Below are 19,170 nucleotides of genomic sequence, written 5' to 3'. Positions count from 1 at the left end.
TTCGCATGAATTGGGAGGTGAAAGGGGAGGCTCCGCGGACTCAGTGGAGCTACTAATTCATAGTTCGCATTGATTGATAATTGATTGATTGATTGCTATGGCCAAGAAAGTTAGCCGAAACAGCATCTCATCCTCGGCCTCTCACAAGCCTGGGACTCGGACGGGAACTGATGCCAAGGGTCCCTTTTCCTGCCCTATTCTCAACTATTGGACACCTGCCATGAAGCAATATAACTTCCCCGCTTCGATTGGCTTTGGACAGCAAGAAACCTCAAGCCTGAGAGAAAGAATAGTTAATGTTAGTTAACTAGTTAGTTAGCAAAGTGTCTTGCATAAGTTCCATTCAGACAAAGTTCTATTCAGACAAAGTTCCATTCAGACAAGACACAAGGGATGACATCGTGCCAGCCCTAGCCCTACAAAGAGAACTCGCGATTTTGTCCATATCTGATCCACACTCGTATTTGGTATACACATATATACAACCTCTGCTTCCAATATATATAGACTATCTTTCCTTCGTAGATCACAGAAAAAAAACATCAATCCTACGAAAGAGGCACAAAGAGCATGAAATATTCATCTCATGTATTCTTTCCATCCAACTGGACTGATTGACTGCACTGGACCTCCCAACCGCGCCATGCTGCCTGACCAACGCCGCTAGAGGAATCTCCTTTTATCATAACAATATTCATCTTGTCCCACCGGATATGCGCTTCCGGTATACCAAGTGAAAAAAAAAGAGGGCCACGTGGGTAGAATAAGCAATAGGGAAGAAAATTGAGCCGATAAAGCTGTATGGAGGGAGGACGGACAAAAAAAAAAAAAAAAAAAAAAAAAAGGGCTAGGATATCCATGAACTGAAAAGCAAAATGGAACGGAAAATTTGGGGGTAGAAATAGAGACATGGACAATCAAAGAGTTGATTCTGAGGTGAGAGTCCAGCAACAAAGATTAACCAATCCATCCGTGAAAATGGTCCGAGGATAATAGAAAGAAACGAAAATCATCACTATGATTAAAAATAAGGATTAATCACAGCCTGGAGGAATCATATGTAGCGGGGAAAAGGGCAACCCAGATTTTAGGCCCACTCAGTGGCATGTACAGCAACAAAAAAAAAAAAAAAAGGCAAAGGATATATGCAAAAATCACAACTCCATCATCATGCATCGCAGACATAATCACATGTCAAAATTATCATCAACGTTGAAAATGCCAGGCTCCCCGCTTTCGTTTGTCTTTTGAACTCCACTCATGCGGTGATGATCCATAGCGTCCCCGGTTGGATGATGAGATCGTTGCCACGTGTAGGGATCCTCGTCCATGTGGTCCCCGCCCTCATTCTTCATGTGATGATCAATGGAGCTCTCATTCACGAACGTAAAACCCTTGAAATTAGCCTGCATTCCTGGGGAAAGTGGCGTCGATGCGGTCATGAACCCATTGGCCACGGCTGCCGCATGGTCGTTCAATGAGGCGTTGAGAGCATTCGTAAACTCGGGATCGAAATTCGAAGTATCCGTGTCGGATTTCAGCTTCGGCTTAAATGGGGGAATAACCTCTTTACGGCCCAATGCTTCCCAGTCGATGTCATGGAAGAACGGGTGTGCCATAAGCTCCTTGGCATCGTCTTTGGCACCCAGCCGGTGCTTCGGGTTCCGGTTGAGAAGGCCTTTGACAAAATTCCTCCCTTCCGTGCTGAGGGCGTCTCGCGGGAACCGGACTTTGCCAAAAGCGATATTCTTGTACATCTGCTGCGTGTCCTCGGCGTAGAAAGGGCTCCAGCCGCAGCACATCTCAAACACAAGGACACCAAGCGACCAAAAATCAACCATCTTGGTGTATCCTTGTTCATCAAGCAATACCTCCGGAGCCAAATACTCCGTCGTCCCACAAAAAGTATTCGTGGTGTCGTTCTGAGTAAGATTGGCCTTCGACAGCCCGAAATCGCAGAGAGCGATATGTCCGTTCGCATCAAGTAAAATATTTTCCGGTTTGAGGTCGCGATAAACGATATCATGGTCGTGAAGATGTTGAAGAGCCAGAATTAACTCAGCAATGTAGAACTTGGCGCGAGCTTCCTGGAATCGGCCCTCCTTCTGGAGGTGCCAAAACAATTCGCCGCCCGACATATAATCCGTGACAAGATAGAGATCCGTGGGGGTCTGGAAAGAGAATTTGAGGCCGACGATGAATGGCGACGCGGCCATCGCTGTCCGGACCAAGATATTTCGCTCGCCCAGAGTATGCGCCACCTCCTTCTTCTGAATGATCACCTTCTTTGACAGGACCTTCATAGCATAGATTCGGTGCGTGTCCTTCTTTTTGACCTGGTAGACCTGTCCAAATGTTCCTTTGCCGATAAGCTTCAGGATTTGGAAATCATTTGGGCCAACCTGTTTCTTTCCTGTCTTCTCGAACCGCATCTCCATGTGGATTTCACCCGAGACTTGCGAGTCACCGGCTCCCCGAGCTTTCAATGGAAACCATCCTTCCAGCCGACTGTTATCTTCATTGAGGTTCACGCATAATCGTACATGACCTAAAAACGCCTCCTGGTTGTTGCGATCATACACCGATACGTCAACCTCTGACTGGTCACCAAATACATCACTAATGGTGGATTGTCAGTGAAACCATATAAGACTCAGGTGTGGGCAGCGGCATATTGGCAGTTTGACAGACGTGGGGGGAGAGGGAGGGGGAATAAGAGCAGGACCTACAAAGTAGCCTCATGATTCCAGTGAGGATCGGTCACGGGTGCCTGTCCCCGGTGATCGTGACTTTCGAGAGCACTATTGTTACTACTTTGGCGGCTCTTCATGGGAATAGCCATTGGCCGACCCGCCTCGAAGTCAGACTTTTCCTGCTCCTTTTTCTGGCGCTCCAACGAGGCTTCCTCCTCATCATGAGCACTTTTCGAGATGCACTCATTCCACTCAAACACGCAGACGACGTAAGGATCGAATCCCGGTCGAAGTCCCCTGGCTTGGGAGATCTTGACATAGAGTTGTCCCTTGAGCGAGGCAACGGGGGGAGCAGGTTGTTGAGGGCCATCGGATTGAGGGGGGAAAGCCTCGTTCAGTTTGCCCGTGATCTCGTCGGTGGATTTGGAGATGTCATCGGACTGCACCGGTTCCGATGTTGGTGGCGACGACGTGACGGGTTTCTTGTCGGTCTGCGAGCCTTCGTTGGACATTGCTCGAGGAGTGAGAGGGGGTGTATTCTTTAGAAGAGAAAGATCAGGCACATTTCCAGTTAGCTTCACCAGGTTTTCAGAAGACATAGAAAATTGCGGCTTCTCATGGTCGAAGAGGGGAGCTTCCGACAAACATAATTCATCAGAGATACATGGAAGGGTAGGATTGGAGAAATGAGAGGCAAGAACTGGATCGTCCGACACGCTGGAGACTGGATGAGAGGTGTGACGGCGGACTGGAGGTTCAGGGGAAGTGCTTCCCGCGGGAGTAAGATAATTCCTCAATGCATTAAATATCGATCCCACGCCCTTGTCCGGGACTGATGATCCCAATTCAGCCTCCTCCAAATCTTTCTGAAGAAGGGAAGAAGCGGAACAGTACGGAGGGGTGGGCAGGTTCGTTGGGGGCAAGGACTCCGGTGTTACCAGGCTCTTGTCTGGGGATGCGAGCGAAAACTTCATCTCCGAAGCCTCGACACGATCCATCATGACATAAGACCCCGAAGGGGAGGAGGAAGAAGAACGGCCGGAGGTTTGGTCATCCCGTGTCCCTGTCGCGGGCGTAATAGACTGTACATTGCAGGCGGAGGCAGGAGTCTCAGAAGGAAAGGTCTGTGGCTTGAAAGGGTCCAGTTGATCACTAGAGGGAACACCAACCTGAATAAAATTGTGCATTATAGATGGCAGACGCTTGTCCGAAGGATCGGGTTGTGGTGTTGCTATACCCGAGGGTGTTGGACTTTTAGAGCCGATCTGATCCTGATTGTCGTCATCTGGCAGAACATTGCTGATGGACAAGTTAGTCATGAACCAAAGTCGGGGTGCAAAGCTCGATCTGTTCAAGAAGCATAGCCGAAATGACATGGTGGGGGTGTTGGTGGGGTATTTGATCGTAGTAGACAAGAGCCCACGATCACGAGGGAAGAGGGCAAGATGGTGATGGTCAGCATTGGGAAGGGTAACCAAAAAGCCAAACCTGCAGCTTCCTGCAGGTTTCGTTCCAGAAGGCAACGGTAAGGCTGGGGATGTGACACTTGTTGGGAGCCCGGCTGCCTTAATTTTTATGTATATTTTTTTTTTTTTTTTTTTGGAAAGGAAAACAAAAAAGGATAAAAAAAAAAAAATTCCCTCGCCCAATGCGTCACGTCACGATGAACAACAAAGCAAAACAGTTCCTCCATATTGAAAAAAAAAAAAAAAAAAAAAAAAAGGAAAAAAGGTACGATTCCAGCTGCAATGCCAGCGAAGGAGTGACTTTTTTTTTTTTTTTTTTTGAAAGAAATTTTGGCTCTCATTCCCACGAGGCAAGGCAGAAATCCACATAAACAGCAAGATTCAACAAAAAATGGTATTACTCACTTCTGAGGTATTGGCTGCTTCAGTAATTCCACACTATCCTGCACATCAGATCCATTTGGCGTGGCAGCCATGATTATCTTCCCATTCGTAAAAGAAAGAAGGTAAGGTAAGGTAAGAAACGAAAAAGTGCAAACGATCGATCGCAGGTCCTCCACTAGTAGATACTGATGATGGAGTGGCAACCTGTTGTTCAGTGCGATGACAGATTGGGAAGAAGGCGGTCAATGTGCGGAAGTTGAGGGGGGAAGAAACGGCGAACTAAGGAAGATTGCGGGATGGAGGAATGGATGGATCCCGGTCGGATTCGGATGATAGGCGAGAAAGGAGGCGAAGGAGAAAGGTAGAAAGAGAGAGGAGGGGTTGGGGAAGATCTAGGGCTGGGAGGAATTTGCGCGTTAAAAGGAAGATTCGTCTAATAATTAATTCATCGGGACAGGAACCATGGAGCTTAAAGAAGAGGCCGAGAAGAACCAGGTATGCTTCCACAGGGGCAAGGAAACGAACGGAGGCAATGGGGTTCACACTTCACAAGTGCTCGCTTCTTACCTGAAGAATGGGCAGGCGAATCGACCAGCTTGGTTAGCGTCAGGCCCAGACGGACATTTAGTGAATCGTGATCACTCCAGGCAATTGACTGGTTCCGAAGGTGGCGATAGGAGGATTAGGTATAGTCGACGGAGGTCTCCGTATGGCAGGGGAAAAGGTAGAAAAGGAGGAAAACGCGTGGGTCATAAAAAAAAAAAAAGAGAGTATTTCGTGGTGGCGTTGACAGTTCGAAGCTGAAGCCAAATGACCTGAGCTGCCGCTGAAGCGCTGAATGGAGGTGGTCGAAATGGAGAGGATATCGGGAGTTGATAGGCAATATGAATATTGAGTTAAATAAAGTAGAATCAAGAATCAAGAATCATTATATCGTAAGGAACCCGTCCTTACTCATCGAAACATGACCAGTATCAGTATGTACAGTAGGATGATTCAGAAGGAGGTAAGCTGAATGGACCACTCAGAGTGTCATCAACAAATACCAAGAATGATCGTGGCCACGATGAGGGATATTGAATGCTCAAAAACCCCTCAGGAGGTCAACCCCAATGTTTATTCTTATATTTCTTTTCTCCTTCTCCCCTTTTTCCCCCTTATGCTTGTATATCTACGTTTTTTTTTATTTTTAAGATCTTTTATCCTATGTCCCTACTGTGTAGGCACACCCATGTATGGAAACAATCTCCAATTCTATACCAAGGTTGAAGTTTGCTGGAAGCCGGGAGAAGCTTCGAAGGAACCAGTGTCAGACGCTGGTCCTGATCCCTAAGAAACAGGCAAAGTCAAGAAAGAAAAATGGGAGGGGTGTTTTTTCTGGCGAATTTTTCCCCCCTAACGAAATTTATTATTATTATTATTATTATTATTATTAAAAAAAAAAAAAAAGCCTCACGTCCAGTGGAGAGGGCGATATGGCTGGCTAATACTAATGGAGGAGACTGTAATGGAGCCACGGTGAAAGTTGGTCCTGAGCCACATTTCTTGCTGGCTGACAGGTAATAATAGGATGAGGTGGTCAAAAAGAATGGGTACCCTATCTTAGCTGCAGAAGGGGGGAAGGCTGAAATATGCTAGGTCTTCACAATGGACTTGCTTTAACTCAGAATCATCCTTCAAACAAAGAAAAACAGGAGCTGGTGACAACTGACGAAGGTCGGATGATAGAGTGGACGGACGTCTCATGGATTCGTCTTGTGGATGAAACCGGGACAAGTTGAGACACGCGAGTTTCAGCAGCGGAACCTTTTCTGGTACCAAGGTTCTGTTATCGGATGATCGCTCCAACGTAGACTCTCTGATATTTCAGATCCTGCAAATCCTCCATCCCCTCACTGTAATGAGGATGATCATATCAAGAGGAATAGTTACTCCGTACATAGTAGGAAGTAGATAATAAAAATCAGTCTCTGCGGAGCTCTATCTCCACCCGCCACCTCCTCGCTCTCCAAAAAGGCGGGGTACATGGCAATGACTCTTCTTGGTCGATCGTTGGTTCTCGTTCTCCAGGGCCTCTACCAAGTACCACTGCCTACATAGTATGATCTACTTCGTACTATCTGCGGAGTATCAATCAATGATCAATGACAAACAGGTAGACCGAGGGGAGCTATTCAAACGAGATGTAGATCCGACTGTATCAATGGCGTTTGATCGACAAAACACCGCCCAGCTAGTGCAAGCAGCTAATCCGATTAATAAGAATATCTCTCATCAGCCCAGCCATCTCAACTAATGCACTAGAAGAAACTACGGGATTGTCCTGTTGCTATACAAACAGCCAGGCCATAGTTTTCTTTTCACTTTCTTTTCGTTTTCTTTCCTCTTTTCCCTCTTCTACGGCGTATGCACCTCCCTTACTCGGCCCTGGAAGATAGCGCCCCCTCCCGGGCTAAAGTGTCCCGGTCATCTGTTAGACGTAAGGCAAACGTAGTTACATTTCTCGAGACAGAGGTATTAGGTACATTCACGTAAGGAACGTTAACTATCATCTTCTTTCTATCCGCCCGTCACAGGCTCCGGGCAACCGTCTTAGGGCCGGTTCCGACGTTACACTAGACCCGGAGCAGCTGCTGGCTTCAGGCGCAGTGGAAAACGGTAGCCGTAGGTCCTAGCGGCCTCGACTTTCGTTTGATGGCAGAATCAGCCAGCCACCGTTGGGGGGCAACGTTTGCAGTCAAGACTACATAAGCTCATGGAGGGCTGTGACGTAGTGCTTGAGGTGGTGCGTGCAGATAGCAGGGTCCAGCTAGGTACCTATGTAAGCTAGCTGTGTACCAGCTTCCCAGAGAGTTTTCTCGCCCTGCAATGAGGAACCTGGAACCAGGATCCTAGCAGCTTCCCTCTAAGCCACAGTGATCTGCCAACTAAGGGATGGGTTATCGAACAGCGGCCTCGCCGATCGGCAAGGGAGAACGGTGTAGCTTTGAGGCTACTTGTGCGCAGTCAGTAGGCAGGTCATCTGCAAGCTGTAGCGTGGTTGTGTAATTGATCTGCAGCACACAGGGAGCGAGATGTGCCCGAATCCCACGAGTCCTTGTAGTCTCGGAGGATTGACAGTGTGCGGGAGACAACCAAAGAGAAAAAGGTTTTTTTTTTTTTTTTTTTTTTTTATTTAAATAGACAAGATTATCGAGACCTGGTGAACAATTCAATCAAGTTCTTGTTGCATGGTCTAGTAGTAATGTCTTCCCCATTCCCCCCCTCCTTAATGTTGCATCTGATGCCAAGTCTGTGGAGATTAGGCCGGCGGAGAGGAAAGAGTCGGGAATTCCAATTTTGCTAGTCTTTGCATGACATGTGAATTTGGAATTATGCAGCTATGGATTTCATATACGTTAATAGTTCTGTCTGTGCATACCTTACCGTTGACAATCTTCCTGTCGCTGAAGGGAGATGTTTTCTGAAACACATTGTACACAGAACCAGTCCCATGCCACAGACTCGTGGGATGGTCTACACATTCTGGATGTGGTCCTGTTGACCGGACTCAGTCGGGGCACGGGGTTTCCTCAAAGGAATTGTTCAGGAATGCCCATCTAGGTACATCGTAGGTGTAGAAAGGCCATGACATCATGGGGCAAACCCTAGCCAGTGCCAAGATAGTCTAGTGCCTTTTTTGATCGAGGAGGAGCCCACTGGGAGAGGCACGTGGCACAGCCGCTCCGGCCTGAGGCATAATAATTTATCACGTGATTTATTCGGGACGGCGGAACTGATCTTCCGACCGGCTCTGGCGATGCTGTGGGAAGGGACGACCTGAAGAGCTTCATGAACCAACCAGACCTGCCGGAACTTGCGGTTTTTGGCAAGCACCCCCCTTCCCCCTCCCCACTCTGAACACCTGGCGCCGTGATGGCCCGCAAGCTACGAGCAGCTGCTCAGGCAGCGGCGCAATCGTTGAGTATGCCTAGTTCTCCTCCCGCGCTCCCTTTTTCTACTTCGCAGAGAATATGCATAGAGAGGGCGCGTGTTCTAACAAACCCATAGGGAGTGTCCCCCCACCTCTTCCTGATGCCTCCGATGAGGAAATGGCGGAGGCGCCGGCCTCACACGCATCCTCCCCAGTAGCAGAAGATCCGGGTGACGCGTCAGTAAAGGAACACCATGACGCTGAAGCACAACCCGAACCCGCCCAGGAAGTGGAGACCGCAGCAACACCCACACAAGATTCGAACCCCCCGTCGCGGGCAGTTACACCCACACGCACAGGTGGTCGCGTGTCCGCGATCCCGCGAAAACGGCGTATAGGTCGACCTCCGAAGAATCGCCCGCCAGACTGGGACGCGCCCGACGAGGGCGCACCTCAGACTCCGATCCATGTGAGCACGCCGGTCAAGAGGAGGCGTGGACGTCCGGCTGCCAGTGGTGGAAGATGGGCGCGAAACCGGGGACCGTCGCACATCACTCAGGTGCCCATTGACAAGGAAGGAAATATGATGGACGTTATCGATGACGAAGTGGCCTTGCCGGACGACCCGGAAGGTGAGACAAAGGTAGACAAAAACGGAGTTCTGAAGGGTGATCGAGAGTACCGGGTTCGCACATTTACAATCCTCAACAGAGGCGACCGGCATTACATGCTGTCCACCGAACCAGCTCGCTGTATTGGATTCAGGGATTCGTATTTATTCTTCCAGAAGCACAAACTCCTGTACAAGATCATCATTGACGATGAAGCCAAACGCGATCTCATTGAGAGAGAAGTCATCCCTCATTCCTACAAGGGCCGAGCTATCGGTGTCGTAACGGCTCGATCGGTGTTCCGAGAGTTTGGTGCCAAAATTATTGTTGGCGGAAGAAAAGTGGTTGATGACTATCATGCCCAGGCAGCCAGGGAACGCGGGGATGTCGAGGGTGAACTGGCCGTCCCTGAGGACAAACTCCCTGCACCAGGAGAACCGTATAACAAGAATCAATATGTGGCATGGCACGGAGCGAGCAGTGTCTATCACACCAGCGCACCTTCCGTACCTCTACCTACAGGGAAGGCTGTTGATTCCAAGAAGCGAAAGGTCACTGTCACTGGTGATAACTGGATGCTCGAGCATGCGCGTGAGGCCAGGTAAGTCACAATGTGCATGAGTATGGTGCTTGATCGACTCTCGTTTTCTAACCTCTTGGTTGCTAGTAATTACAATTCCTTGATTCTGAATGCACGTCGCGCGAACTTGGACGGATACTATGATATCCACACCAATGCCATGCAGTATCCGAAAATCATGCAGCCCTCTCATGCCCGTTGGGAGCGTCTGCCCCCTCCTGATCCGCGAGTCGCAGCTAAACTAACCAAGGAAATGTCGACGCTCAGCCTGACGAATGGCAGTATTGAAAAGGAACCGACGACCGGAGATTCGACTGCCCCCGACGAATCGCATGAAAAGAGCGAGGAGGAAGCCGGAAATGAATCAATTTTCTCGACGACCCCAGCTGCGTTCTCACGCCGCTTTGCCATTCACGATGTCCACTACGAGACTCCACCACACTCCAATATGGGTATTCCTGGACCAGATGGCGGCGTGCATGACCTTGGTATGAATGGCTTTGTCAGTATCGCCGATCCGTCTAATCCTGAGTTCGTGAGCTCCGAGATCCTGGAGGAGCTGCCTCCTGAGTGCAAGGAAGCACTCGTCGAGGCCGCTGCGCATGAGTGGGAATGGAAGACCAAGTGGTGCAGCGAGGCGACCGATGGGGCTCGGACAGCTCCGCTGAAGAGCTATACATGGTTTCCATAGGCCTACGACATGATTATTTGCCGCAATAAACGCGAATCGGGAACACTGGTGACATTCTTGACATTCGAGCCTCATAGGCAACTTTCCTGGATCCTTTCACCTGGTCCTGCCGCTGACTGGACTCTTATCTTTCTTGTTATGTATCAACTTTAGTATTCAAGTCGGGCTGAATTTTCACGGGTGGTACAAGGAAAAAAATACGGAGTTCTTGTGCATTTCAATATTGGAGGTTTGATTTAACTTCACCTTAATGTCTCTGTTTTTTTTTCATACTATACTATGTTCCTAGAGACCACAGTACCGAAGAGGGCCACTGGTTTATCCTTCTATAATTATTGTCAGTTCGTGAATTCAGATCAGATCTCCAAGACCCGTCTGGTCTACGGCGGTTGCTGTTAATGATATGCCCCCTTTTAGAAGGCATTTCGCATCTCGACATGAATTTCGGCAGATCTGACCCAATATTACTTCCAAATACTACCTAGGGAGATATAGAAATGAACAGGGCATCTCCTCGTTTCGACATAGACTCAAGTCTTTCCACTTACGTAAAATAAGCCATGCAATGTGCACAAGTTGGTAGGTAGGTAGGTAGGTAGGGACCTAGCAGACTAGGTAGACAAGTCGACTAAAAGCCAAGGTACCCAAGTCAAGGTACGTTTATAGGTAGTGGGTCAAAAATCCAGAAAAGAAAAAAAAAGACGCAAACCCTGTAGCAGACATGGACGAAAAGAAGACAGACACCAGGAAAAAGTAAAATGCACCGTTGGTTCCGCTGGGACAGTGTCATGGTGATGCATGCCTAGGAAAGAACCAAACCCAACCAGACCAGACCAAATCAAGTCAAATCAAATCAAACCGAACCGAACTGAGCCAAATGGAGGAAGACAATAAGGAAAACAATCAAAGGAATATTCTCTGGCAGCACGCGGCAAATAACTCCATAGTCGCGATTACATGGACACATGACTGATCGATCATTGGTTAAGAAGATAGAGAAGAAGTAGGAAGAAGTTGAGGGAACGCAGAGGAGGTATTGGCCATGTTGCTGATCTAAATATGGGACAAAGTAGTAAAGGAAAGGAAGAGAGAGAGAGAAAAGAAATATTGAAAAAAAAAAAAAAAGAAGAAGACGAAGAAAAGACTATAACTGTCACATAGCCATCTCCGCACGTAATTTCTCCAGCTCTGCTTCTTCGTCCTCTTCGGCTTGCTGTGGCTTGGTTTTGACTAGGTGCATCACGTTCATCGTTAGATTGAGTAAATTTATGAAATGATATGAAAAGGGGTGACGTACGTTCTCCGGTCCCAGCGGCAGGTAACCTGTTGGCAAGTTGACCTGAAACTGGTACTGTGCCGGTCTTGAGCATGCGCTCGTCCATGGCCTCTTGTTCCAAGCCCTCGAGTTCCGCATCCAATTCGGATTCGTCTGGTACTTCGCCCACCGGGTTGTTTGTAATCGCCTGCGCGATTTCCTCGCTGAGCTGATGTTGTTCTCGGAGTTGGTCCCTTTGTCAACCTGTTAGCACACCGTCGATCGCAGGCAATGAGGGAAGCATACATTGTCTCATCGACCTTGTCGATCGTCATCGAGCCATGGATCTGTGTCATGGCCGCACCCGCCGCCTTCATCGCGTTCAAAGTCTCCTGGTTGATGTTCGCCGCCTCAATCGAATAGATCTGCTGTTCTAACTGGGCGATCTGTGCCGTCGTCTGTTCAAGGTTCTTCTCATGGACCTTTTTTCGTCGAAGAGCAGCCTTGGCAGCTGGGATCGGACAGTCTCAGTTAGCCATGGCACCTGGGGATTGTGGGAACCGAGAAAGTGCAGCATCGCGTACCGTTCTTATTTGTGCTGACGTTCTTCTTCGCCACGGCCTCTTGCTCCTCCATCTGATTCTCCAAATGCCTCTCTCGCTTTTGAAGCATATCCAACTGCTCCCGCAGCATTAGGATTACGTTTTTAGGCGCATCCTTCCGCTTCTGGGCTGCAGAGCCACCAAACCACGACCACATTGTGAATGATAAGGGACAGGCGTGTTGTCAACAGTTGTTGGAGTTGTTACCCACCCGATAGAGACACCTTTCTCGAAAGGTACTGGGAGGGGGCGAGGGAGTATTCCTGTTCCTGCAGTCTAGAAGAGCCCCTTCTTTGGGAACCTCTTCCCTCTAGATTGGGGAAATCGGTGGAATCCAAGGCAACGATAATAGCGGAGGGGCGAGATCAGATGAGGTTCGGGAGAAGTTGGACAGCGTGGAGGATCGGTACAGGGGTGAGACAGGGTGATCTCTGTTCACAGCTATGGAACAGGACAAGTTTATGAGCGAGTTGGACTAGGTTGAGAGAATGCTGCCGACTGAGACCGAGAGGGGAGAGTGAGAGAAATCGAGAGATGGACGAACTTGCGTTTTCCCCTCTTGGCCGATGACATACGGCCTATCAGGTGCATCAAGTCACGTGCAGAACTCCCGTATACAAAGAACAGCCACGGAATGAATGTTGATCTCGTTCTCGTTGAATCCTCAATAATGCTTCTTCTCATCTGCGTCTTCGAGGGATGAGCGGTCCTCTTCCCTCCAGGCGAGTCTTTCTCTCCGACGTTGCATCGATCCCCGCCGACTCCAAGATCCGATTTCTCGGCTGGTATGTACAGTCTTTGTTCTTCGCCTCATGCTTGTTCTCGATGCGTATCGGTGCTAATATGTCCCCATGCATTTTGCTCTTCAATTATCAGTGTAAGGACCTATTCTGTCTCTACAGGTCATCTGATTTTAGAACACCACTACCCCCGACGTAGACAAAATTCCGATCCACCGACCGTGTCAGTCGATATCAATCCGGTACTGGAGACGGTCACGTCGGAAGAACTGCGCGTGGGGTCATGGATCAATGTGCTTGGATATGTGAGGAGGTCGATAGATGCCAACGAGACTGTCTATGTTGAAGCGGTCATGGTCTTCCCAGCCGGTGCGATTGGGCTAGGAGAGTACGAGCGAATCTTGCACGAGTCGATGGAGGTGCAACGGCGGGTTCGACGGCCAGATTAAAGTTGTCTTTTAGTTTCTACTGCGTGAACGATGAGGTAAACCGAATGTCTTTTCTTTTTTTCTTTCTCATTGAGATCAACCAACTTATTATCTATTATCTTCTCTGGTTATGCATATGGTTCGTTGCTTATCGTGAACAGGTACGCCGTATATGCGCCTCTAACGAAATGACCAAATTGAGCCACGCCATCCATGTAGGACTAAGGGAACTTTTGTATGAAGGGGGAAAACAAAACAAAGAGACAAGATGAGAGGCATTGCCAACGTTTTTAAGCGTTTCTAATGCCTCTGGCGGCGGTTCATATGATGCGTTCAATCAGACATCCATCTTCTCCTTCTCGGCTGCCTCAGCGTTGGCGGCGGCCGCCTCCAACCTCTGCAATAGTCGTTTTCGCTTCCCCTCCAGCCGCCTCTTATCCTCCTGCATGCGGGAGATCAACGTGCTCTTCTCTCGGATCTTGTACCCGTACTTGTAGAATACGAACGGGATAGGGATAATGATGACTTCCAATAACCCCAGCAGCGTGCCAGACCAGTTCGGTCCGATCCCCGAGTACAAATATGTGCCAACGAGTGGCAGGACACCCCCCAGCACACTCCGGATGACGGAATTACCCGCCATGGCGGACGCCGCGTACACGCCGTAGCTGTGGGTGATATAATTGGACGCATAGATGAAGACGCCAGTGTTTCCTGCGCCAAAAGGAACACCCGCCAGGATTGGCACCACCCAGTGAATGGAGGCCGGGGCACAGGTCCAGGCAAACCACAGTTCGCCGGCAGGGATAAGCATGGCTGAAATGCAGACGATCGAGACCATGGCTTCCGGCGGTACTTTGCCGGTCTCGGGATCGATATGGTGGCTGTTGATCATGCGGCGGATCAGCGGTTCACAGGCGATGGTGATGAGGCAACCGATGCCGATGCCCGAGAAAGCCAGGCCAGAGAGGCCCAGGGACCAGCCCCGAATGTTGCGGAAGACGATGGGATAGGCTGTGAAGCACAGGTAGAGAATACCGTAGACGATGGCGATGTAGATGTTCCAGAATATGCTGTCAGACAGGGAGGGTGACGTTAGCTCCCGAGCATATCGCCTTGGAAAAAACAAAAAAAAAGGTCCTCTGACTTACCAGATGGGTTCGGAGACGGCCATGACAAAAGGTCGTCCCAGGTTCACCTTTAACATTTCCGCTAGGCTGGTCTTTTGGTCATATCGAGACCACCAGCGAGATTCGCCGGTTTCTTTGCGCAGACATGCTGCTTTCTTCTGCAGGATTAAAGGCCCATAGGTTTCCTTCATGATACAGGAAAAGACCAACGCCACTCCTGACAGGATCAATGCGATCCAGTCCATCCACCGCCAGCCCAGATACTGTGTGACAAAACCTCCGACGATGGGACCAAGAACTGTGGACACGATCAGTTAGGGGTTTTGGATTAAAACGGACGAGGGTTTACAAAGAACAGCAAGACCAACCTGGACCGTTCACGGGGCCGATGCTCCAAATCGACATAGCCAGAGCGCGCTGCTCGTCGTTCACCAGATCTGAGACCATGCCGGGGGCGGTGGATATCATGACGCTGCCAAACAAGGCGCCAAAAAATCGGACTACGACAAGCGTCACGACGGATTTGGCCAGCGCGCAGGGAATTATCAACACCGTGAAGATGAACAGACAGGTCACTGACACCGGTTTTCTACCGTACACCTCGCTCAGCGGGGCCGTGAGCATGGATCCTATGGCCAGGCCGATCAGGTAAAAGGTCAGCCCCAGGGTCACGATGGTATTGGAGGAGTTGAATTCGGCAGCAATGTCGGTGACCCCCGAGGTGTACGATGTGGAGTAGAGGACCCTGCACCTGTCAGATCGTTCGTCCGGTCACAACAATGGTCGAGGGAATAGCTCTATCCGGGCGAGACGTACACAATCAGTGTATTATATGATAGCACCGCGATGCACAATGACTTGGCCTTCAGCGACCAGTTCTTGGGGTTCATCTGGTCCGACTCGTCCTGGAAGTCTACCTCGTAATTCGGATCCGATGTTGCATTGGTCGCAATAGAGGTGATCTTCCTGGCTAACGACGGCTGCGACAGTCGAGAAGTATGCACCGACAGACTGTGGGCCAGCTCTTCTATCTCGATCGAATCCTCGGAGGTAGTGGACCCGTCGATGGAATGAGTATCCGTCACCATGGAGTCATCGTGGCTATGATGGGGGTGTTTTTGGGAATTGGGAAGAATATTCCGAGAGGACATGGCCGTAGGAAGTGACAAGAGAACCGATTCTCCTGCAATCGCCGAGGCTACAATGCAGTGAAGTTGATCCTAGGGCATGCGATGAGAAAGCCCCCACTTTTAAAAAAAAATTAAAAGATAAAATAATAAAGGCCAGACCTTTATCTTTTGCACTCTATACAAAAAGACACCCCTGTCTAACAGCTATATGGAACAAGGGTGGGTCCAGCTGGGATGGAACAAGCGGAGGAAATTCCGCGATCGAAGAAAAGAGAGAGAATGAGGTCCAGATCAACTCAAGAACCAAACATGGGCCAGACAGCAATCTGGGAGAATGTCACTTTTATTTGCAGGCTGATGGTTAGCGCTCTTAATAATATTAAAAACGCTGGGCAGGTGGGGCATCCGTATAGAGTGTTATATTCGATCGAGATGATATTCTACCAGTATGACTCTTACGATGTGCTTCCTGCCGGCCTGTGGCTGTGATGAGTGATAGAATTGCACTGGATCCGGCCTATCGTCTCCATGCTCTCCCATAAAGACCAGGTTCTCCCCGAACCTGAAGCTCCTTGGAACGGGGTATCCCCGGCCCGTAGACATGGACCATGCTTGCGACAGCATCAGAAGGAATTCAATTTCACAGGCCGAGGAGATAAGATCGTCGGCAGATGGACCCCACCCATCATAGTATGTTGGAGGGCTATCCTGCTCACTTGTCCATCGTGCCTAACAGGCTGGTCTCGTCTGCAGGAGACATCACAAACGTGTTATACTTCGGGGTCGAATGGCAAGCGATGCCCTAACTCTGCAAGAAGCAAGAAGCACACTTTACTTAGTTTTCTCCATTCCACAGCTGGGGAGAATATCCGAGACTTACCCCACTACTAGATACTTAATAGCTAAGCGCTGACTCCACCGGGCATTGTTCCACTCGTCTGTGTCAAGGCCAAGCGACGGTGTGACCCAGTCAGCGAGCGAGACTCGGTTCGGGGTTGCCGCCCGTGCCGGTTTGCCGATCGAGGCTTGTGTTAGGTGAGAGAGGGGATTTCCAGGAGGAAGAAGGGGAGATTGAGTGAGAGGTCATGAACTCATGATGGTCTCGCACCAGAGATGCGTATCTGGAGTTGAGAGATCCATCACAACTCAATCACAGAGTAGTCTCTGGATAATATCTCGAATCATCGACAGCTGCCTGCCGGCTTAATTAACCTGTCCCCACTCAGTGGACTCGTAAGGGAGTACAATCCATATACACAGTAGCTCCATCCTTTGGAATATACGATTGATCCTTGAAGTCGAATTTCTTTGTGGGATCAACTCAGAGTTACGTGCGGCACGTGCAGCACACCACCCCTTTGGGGCTTCATCTTTTCCTCGTCTTCTTCCCTTTCTCTCCTCTATTACCTCATCCTCTCACACCTCATGCATCGCTTCACAGTAGCGAGGTCCACGTGGACCTCTCGGTGGAACTCCCTTCTCTAACCGAAGTCACTAAACTAGGTAGTCCCAGAACCACCACCCCTCGCCAGGGACTACAGACTACTGCGCAGTAGATCCGGGCCTCGTTTAGCAACCATGCTGCTCCAATGATGCATTCCCTGGCTGCTGGGTTACATGCCTCCTGGGAGAGACTGATTACATTCACTGCGCTCGCTCGGCTGGCCACATGTCGCTTCGGTCGAAGCAATGACTCCCATCCCCGCTGGCGCTCAGGCCTTATTTCTTTCCCCGCCAGCGGTGGTCAACACCAGAAGTGTTATGTTATAGCTGTTGGCTCCTGTTCGTTCTCACATTGGACACCACCGCGACAATGGCTTTTCTGCTTCCTCTGGTCTGCCTCCTGGGCTTAGGAGCTCTCTACCTGTATCACGTCAACCGTGGGATGAAAGTGGTTCCCGCAGAAGCGCATAGCCTCTCACCCCGTCGCTGGACGGTCAAAGAGATCCTGGCGGCTTATGAAAAAGTGCAAATATCGCCGACTGACGTGCGCAAGAGTCTGCCTCCAAAACAGCACCGGCGTTACATTGTCGTGGGTGGATCCGGTGCGTTTCCCAGGCCCTACCGCACAGCGTCTTTTCGAGTTGCAATACAGGGACGATATCGCTAACCACGCTCGCAGGCTTGGTGGGCAACTGGGTGGTGCGACACCTCCTGGCTCGCGGAGAGGACCCTGAGGCGATCCGTGTTCTGGACCTACATGCGCCCTTGCAGGAGATCCTTGACCAGGGAGTGGCATTTGTCCCCACCAATATCACGGACGAAGGTGCTGTTCTCAATGCCTTCTCGAAACTATGGCCCCAACCCGTCGCCGGCTGGCCCTTGACCGTGTTCCACAGTGCGGCTGTGATCAGACCGGCAGAGCGACACAAGGCTTTCCTGCCTCTCTGCCGGAACGTGAATGTGGGCGGGACGGTCAATATCTTGAAAGCTGCGAAGAAATCTGGTGCCAGCTGTCTGATCGCCACATCGTCGGGCTCTGTCGGCCTCCGTCGGCCCTTGTTCTGGATCCCTCCCTGGACGAAGATGCCCAAGAACATGGTGCAGGTCCTGAGCGATTCGAACGAGCTGCCCGAAGAACACGGCCAGTTCTTCGCCAATTATGCCGCATCCAAAGCCGAAGCGGAGCATATCATCCGCGAGGCCGATGATCTGACGTCTAACTTCCGCACGGGCTGCATTCGTCCTACCAATGGAATTTATGGCGTGGGCAACGACAATGCGGCGGTCACTGGAAAATATCTGCAATCTGGGGGTGGACTCAGGTACGGGCTCTTTCATCCCTTTTCCCTTTCTCGACGCGCGGGCTGAAACACATCCTAACTTAATCTCCAGCTGGCTCAACCCGATCATCCAAAATTTCGTCAACGCGGAGAATGTTTCCGTTGCCCATCTTCTGTACGAACAGCGGCTTCTCGAGCACACTGCGAACCCTACCCGATGGCCCAACATTGGCGGCCAGTCGTTTGTCGTAACGGATCCCAACCCCGCCGTTACATTCGGCGATGTCTATCTCCTCCTCGCCACTCTCAGCAAGGTCCCCGTCGTGTTCTCGAGCGTGCCGGGGGTCCCCCTTCTCCTTCTGTCCTACCTGGTGGAAGGGTACGCTCTCCTGCAACACCTCTATCTTCCCTGGCTTCCCGGGGTGACGGGTGATCTGGCCGAACTCCAACCGGCGCTGTTCTACATCTCGAATGTCCACACTTTCGCGGACGATTCTCGCGCGCGCCTAGCTCCGGAACAGGGGGGACTCGGCTACTCTGCACCAATTACTACGATGGAGGGATTGTGCAAGCAGATGGTTGACTGGAACCGTCGATCGAAGGTAGACTAGACTAGCCCCGGCTCTTATCTCCGAGAGAGGGTTGGAAGGTTATTCTGGAATTGCTTCTATGCGGAGTAGATACTAGGACATATGGTGGAAATAAAGATTTCATGCAAGAAGGCGGAAACCCGTACTCCGTAGCCGAGGACTGCACTTGTGCTACATTTGTTAACACGATATCGTTCCGCAGGATATCTATTCTATCTCTTGTAATGTGATGTA

The 19,170-nt window shown here is 50.1% G+C and overlaps 6 protein-coding genes across 6 annotated transcripts; 3 read left to right on the top strand and 3 right to left on the bottom strand.

Moving 5' to 3' along the window:
* Positions 1-1,187: 1,187 nt before the first annotated feature.
* On the bottom strand, positions 1,188-4,069 carry schA (serine/threonine protein kinase SCH9; the record flags this gene model as incomplete). The annotated part of the gene is made up of 2 exons (XM_033573584.1): positions 1,188-2,619; positions 2,730-4,069. The coding sequence occupies 2 exons, from the start codon at positions 4,067-4,069 to the stop codon at positions 1,188-1,190; spliced, it is 2,772 nt and encodes a 923-aa protein (XP_033424136.1).
* A 4,389-nt stretch (positions 4,070-8,458) lies between these two features.
* Positions 8,459-10,338, top strand: ATNIH1004_008982 (uncharacterized protein; the record flags this gene model as incomplete). Its single annotated transcript, XM_033573583.1, has 3 exons — positions 8,459-8,507; positions 8,594-9,668; positions 9,735-10,338. 3 exons carry the CDS (start codon positions 8,459-8,461, stop codon positions 10,336-10,338), a joined length of 1,728 nt encoding a protein of 575 aa, XP_033424135.1.
* Positions 10,339-11,491: 1,153 nt separating this feature from the next.
* SNF7 (ESCRT-III subunit protein SNF7) lies at positions 11,492-12,352 on the bottom strand (the record flags this gene model as incomplete). Its single annotated transcript, XM_033573582.1, has 4 exons — positions 11,492-11,568; positions 11,636-11,847; positions 11,900-12,104; positions 12,178-12,352. The coding sequence occupies 4 exons, from the start codon at positions 12,350-12,352 to the stop codon at positions 11,492-11,494; spliced, it is 669 nt and encodes a 222-aa protein (XP_033424134.1).
* Positions 12,353-12,894: 542 nt separating this feature from the next.
* On the top strand, positions 12,895-13,384 carry ATNIH1004_008980 (nuclear telomere cap complex subunit Ten1; the record flags this gene model as incomplete). The annotated part of the gene is made up of 2 exons (XM_033573581.1): positions 12,895-12,980; positions 13,072-13,384. 2 exons carry the CDS (start codon positions 12,895-12,897, stop codon positions 13,382-13,384), a joined length of 399 nt encoding a protein of 132 aa, XP_033424133.1.
* Positions 13,385-13,700: 316 nt separating this feature from the next.
* On the bottom strand, positions 13,701-15,644 carry ATNIH1004_008979 (MFS transporter; the record flags this gene model as incomplete). The annotated part of the gene is made up of 4 exons (XM_033573580.1): positions 13,701-14,436; positions 14,515-14,791; positions 14,862-15,238; positions 15,310-15,644. The coding sequence occupies 4 exons, from the start codon at positions 15,642-15,644 to the stop codon at positions 13,701-13,703; spliced, it is 1,725 nt and encodes a 574-aa protein (XP_033424132.1).
* A 1,792-nt stretch (positions 15,645-17,436) lies between these two features.
* ATNIH1004_008978 (putative 3-beta hydroxysteroid dehydrogenase/isomerase family protein) lies at positions 17,437-18,957 on the top strand (the record flags this gene model as incomplete). Its single annotated transcript, XM_033573579.1, has 3 exons — positions 17,437-17,668; positions 17,746-18,388; positions 18,459-18,957. The coding sequence occupies 3 exons, from the start codon at positions 17,437-17,439 to the stop codon at positions 18,955-18,957; spliced, it is 1,374 nt and encodes a 457-aa protein (XP_033424131.1).
* Positions 18,958-19,170: the final 213 nt, after the last annotated feature.

The sequence above is a fragment of the Aspergillus tanneri genome, assembly GCF_003426965.1.
Source record: "Aspergillus tanneri strain NIH1004 chromosome Unknown AapTan_6_pilon_pilon_pilon, whole genome shotgun sequence".
Lineage (NCBI taxonomy): Eukaryota > Fungi > Ascomycota > Eurotiomycetes > Eurotiales > Aspergillaceae > Aspergillus > Aspergillus tanneri.
This window is presented reverse-complemented; position numbering and strand designations above follow the sequence as displayed.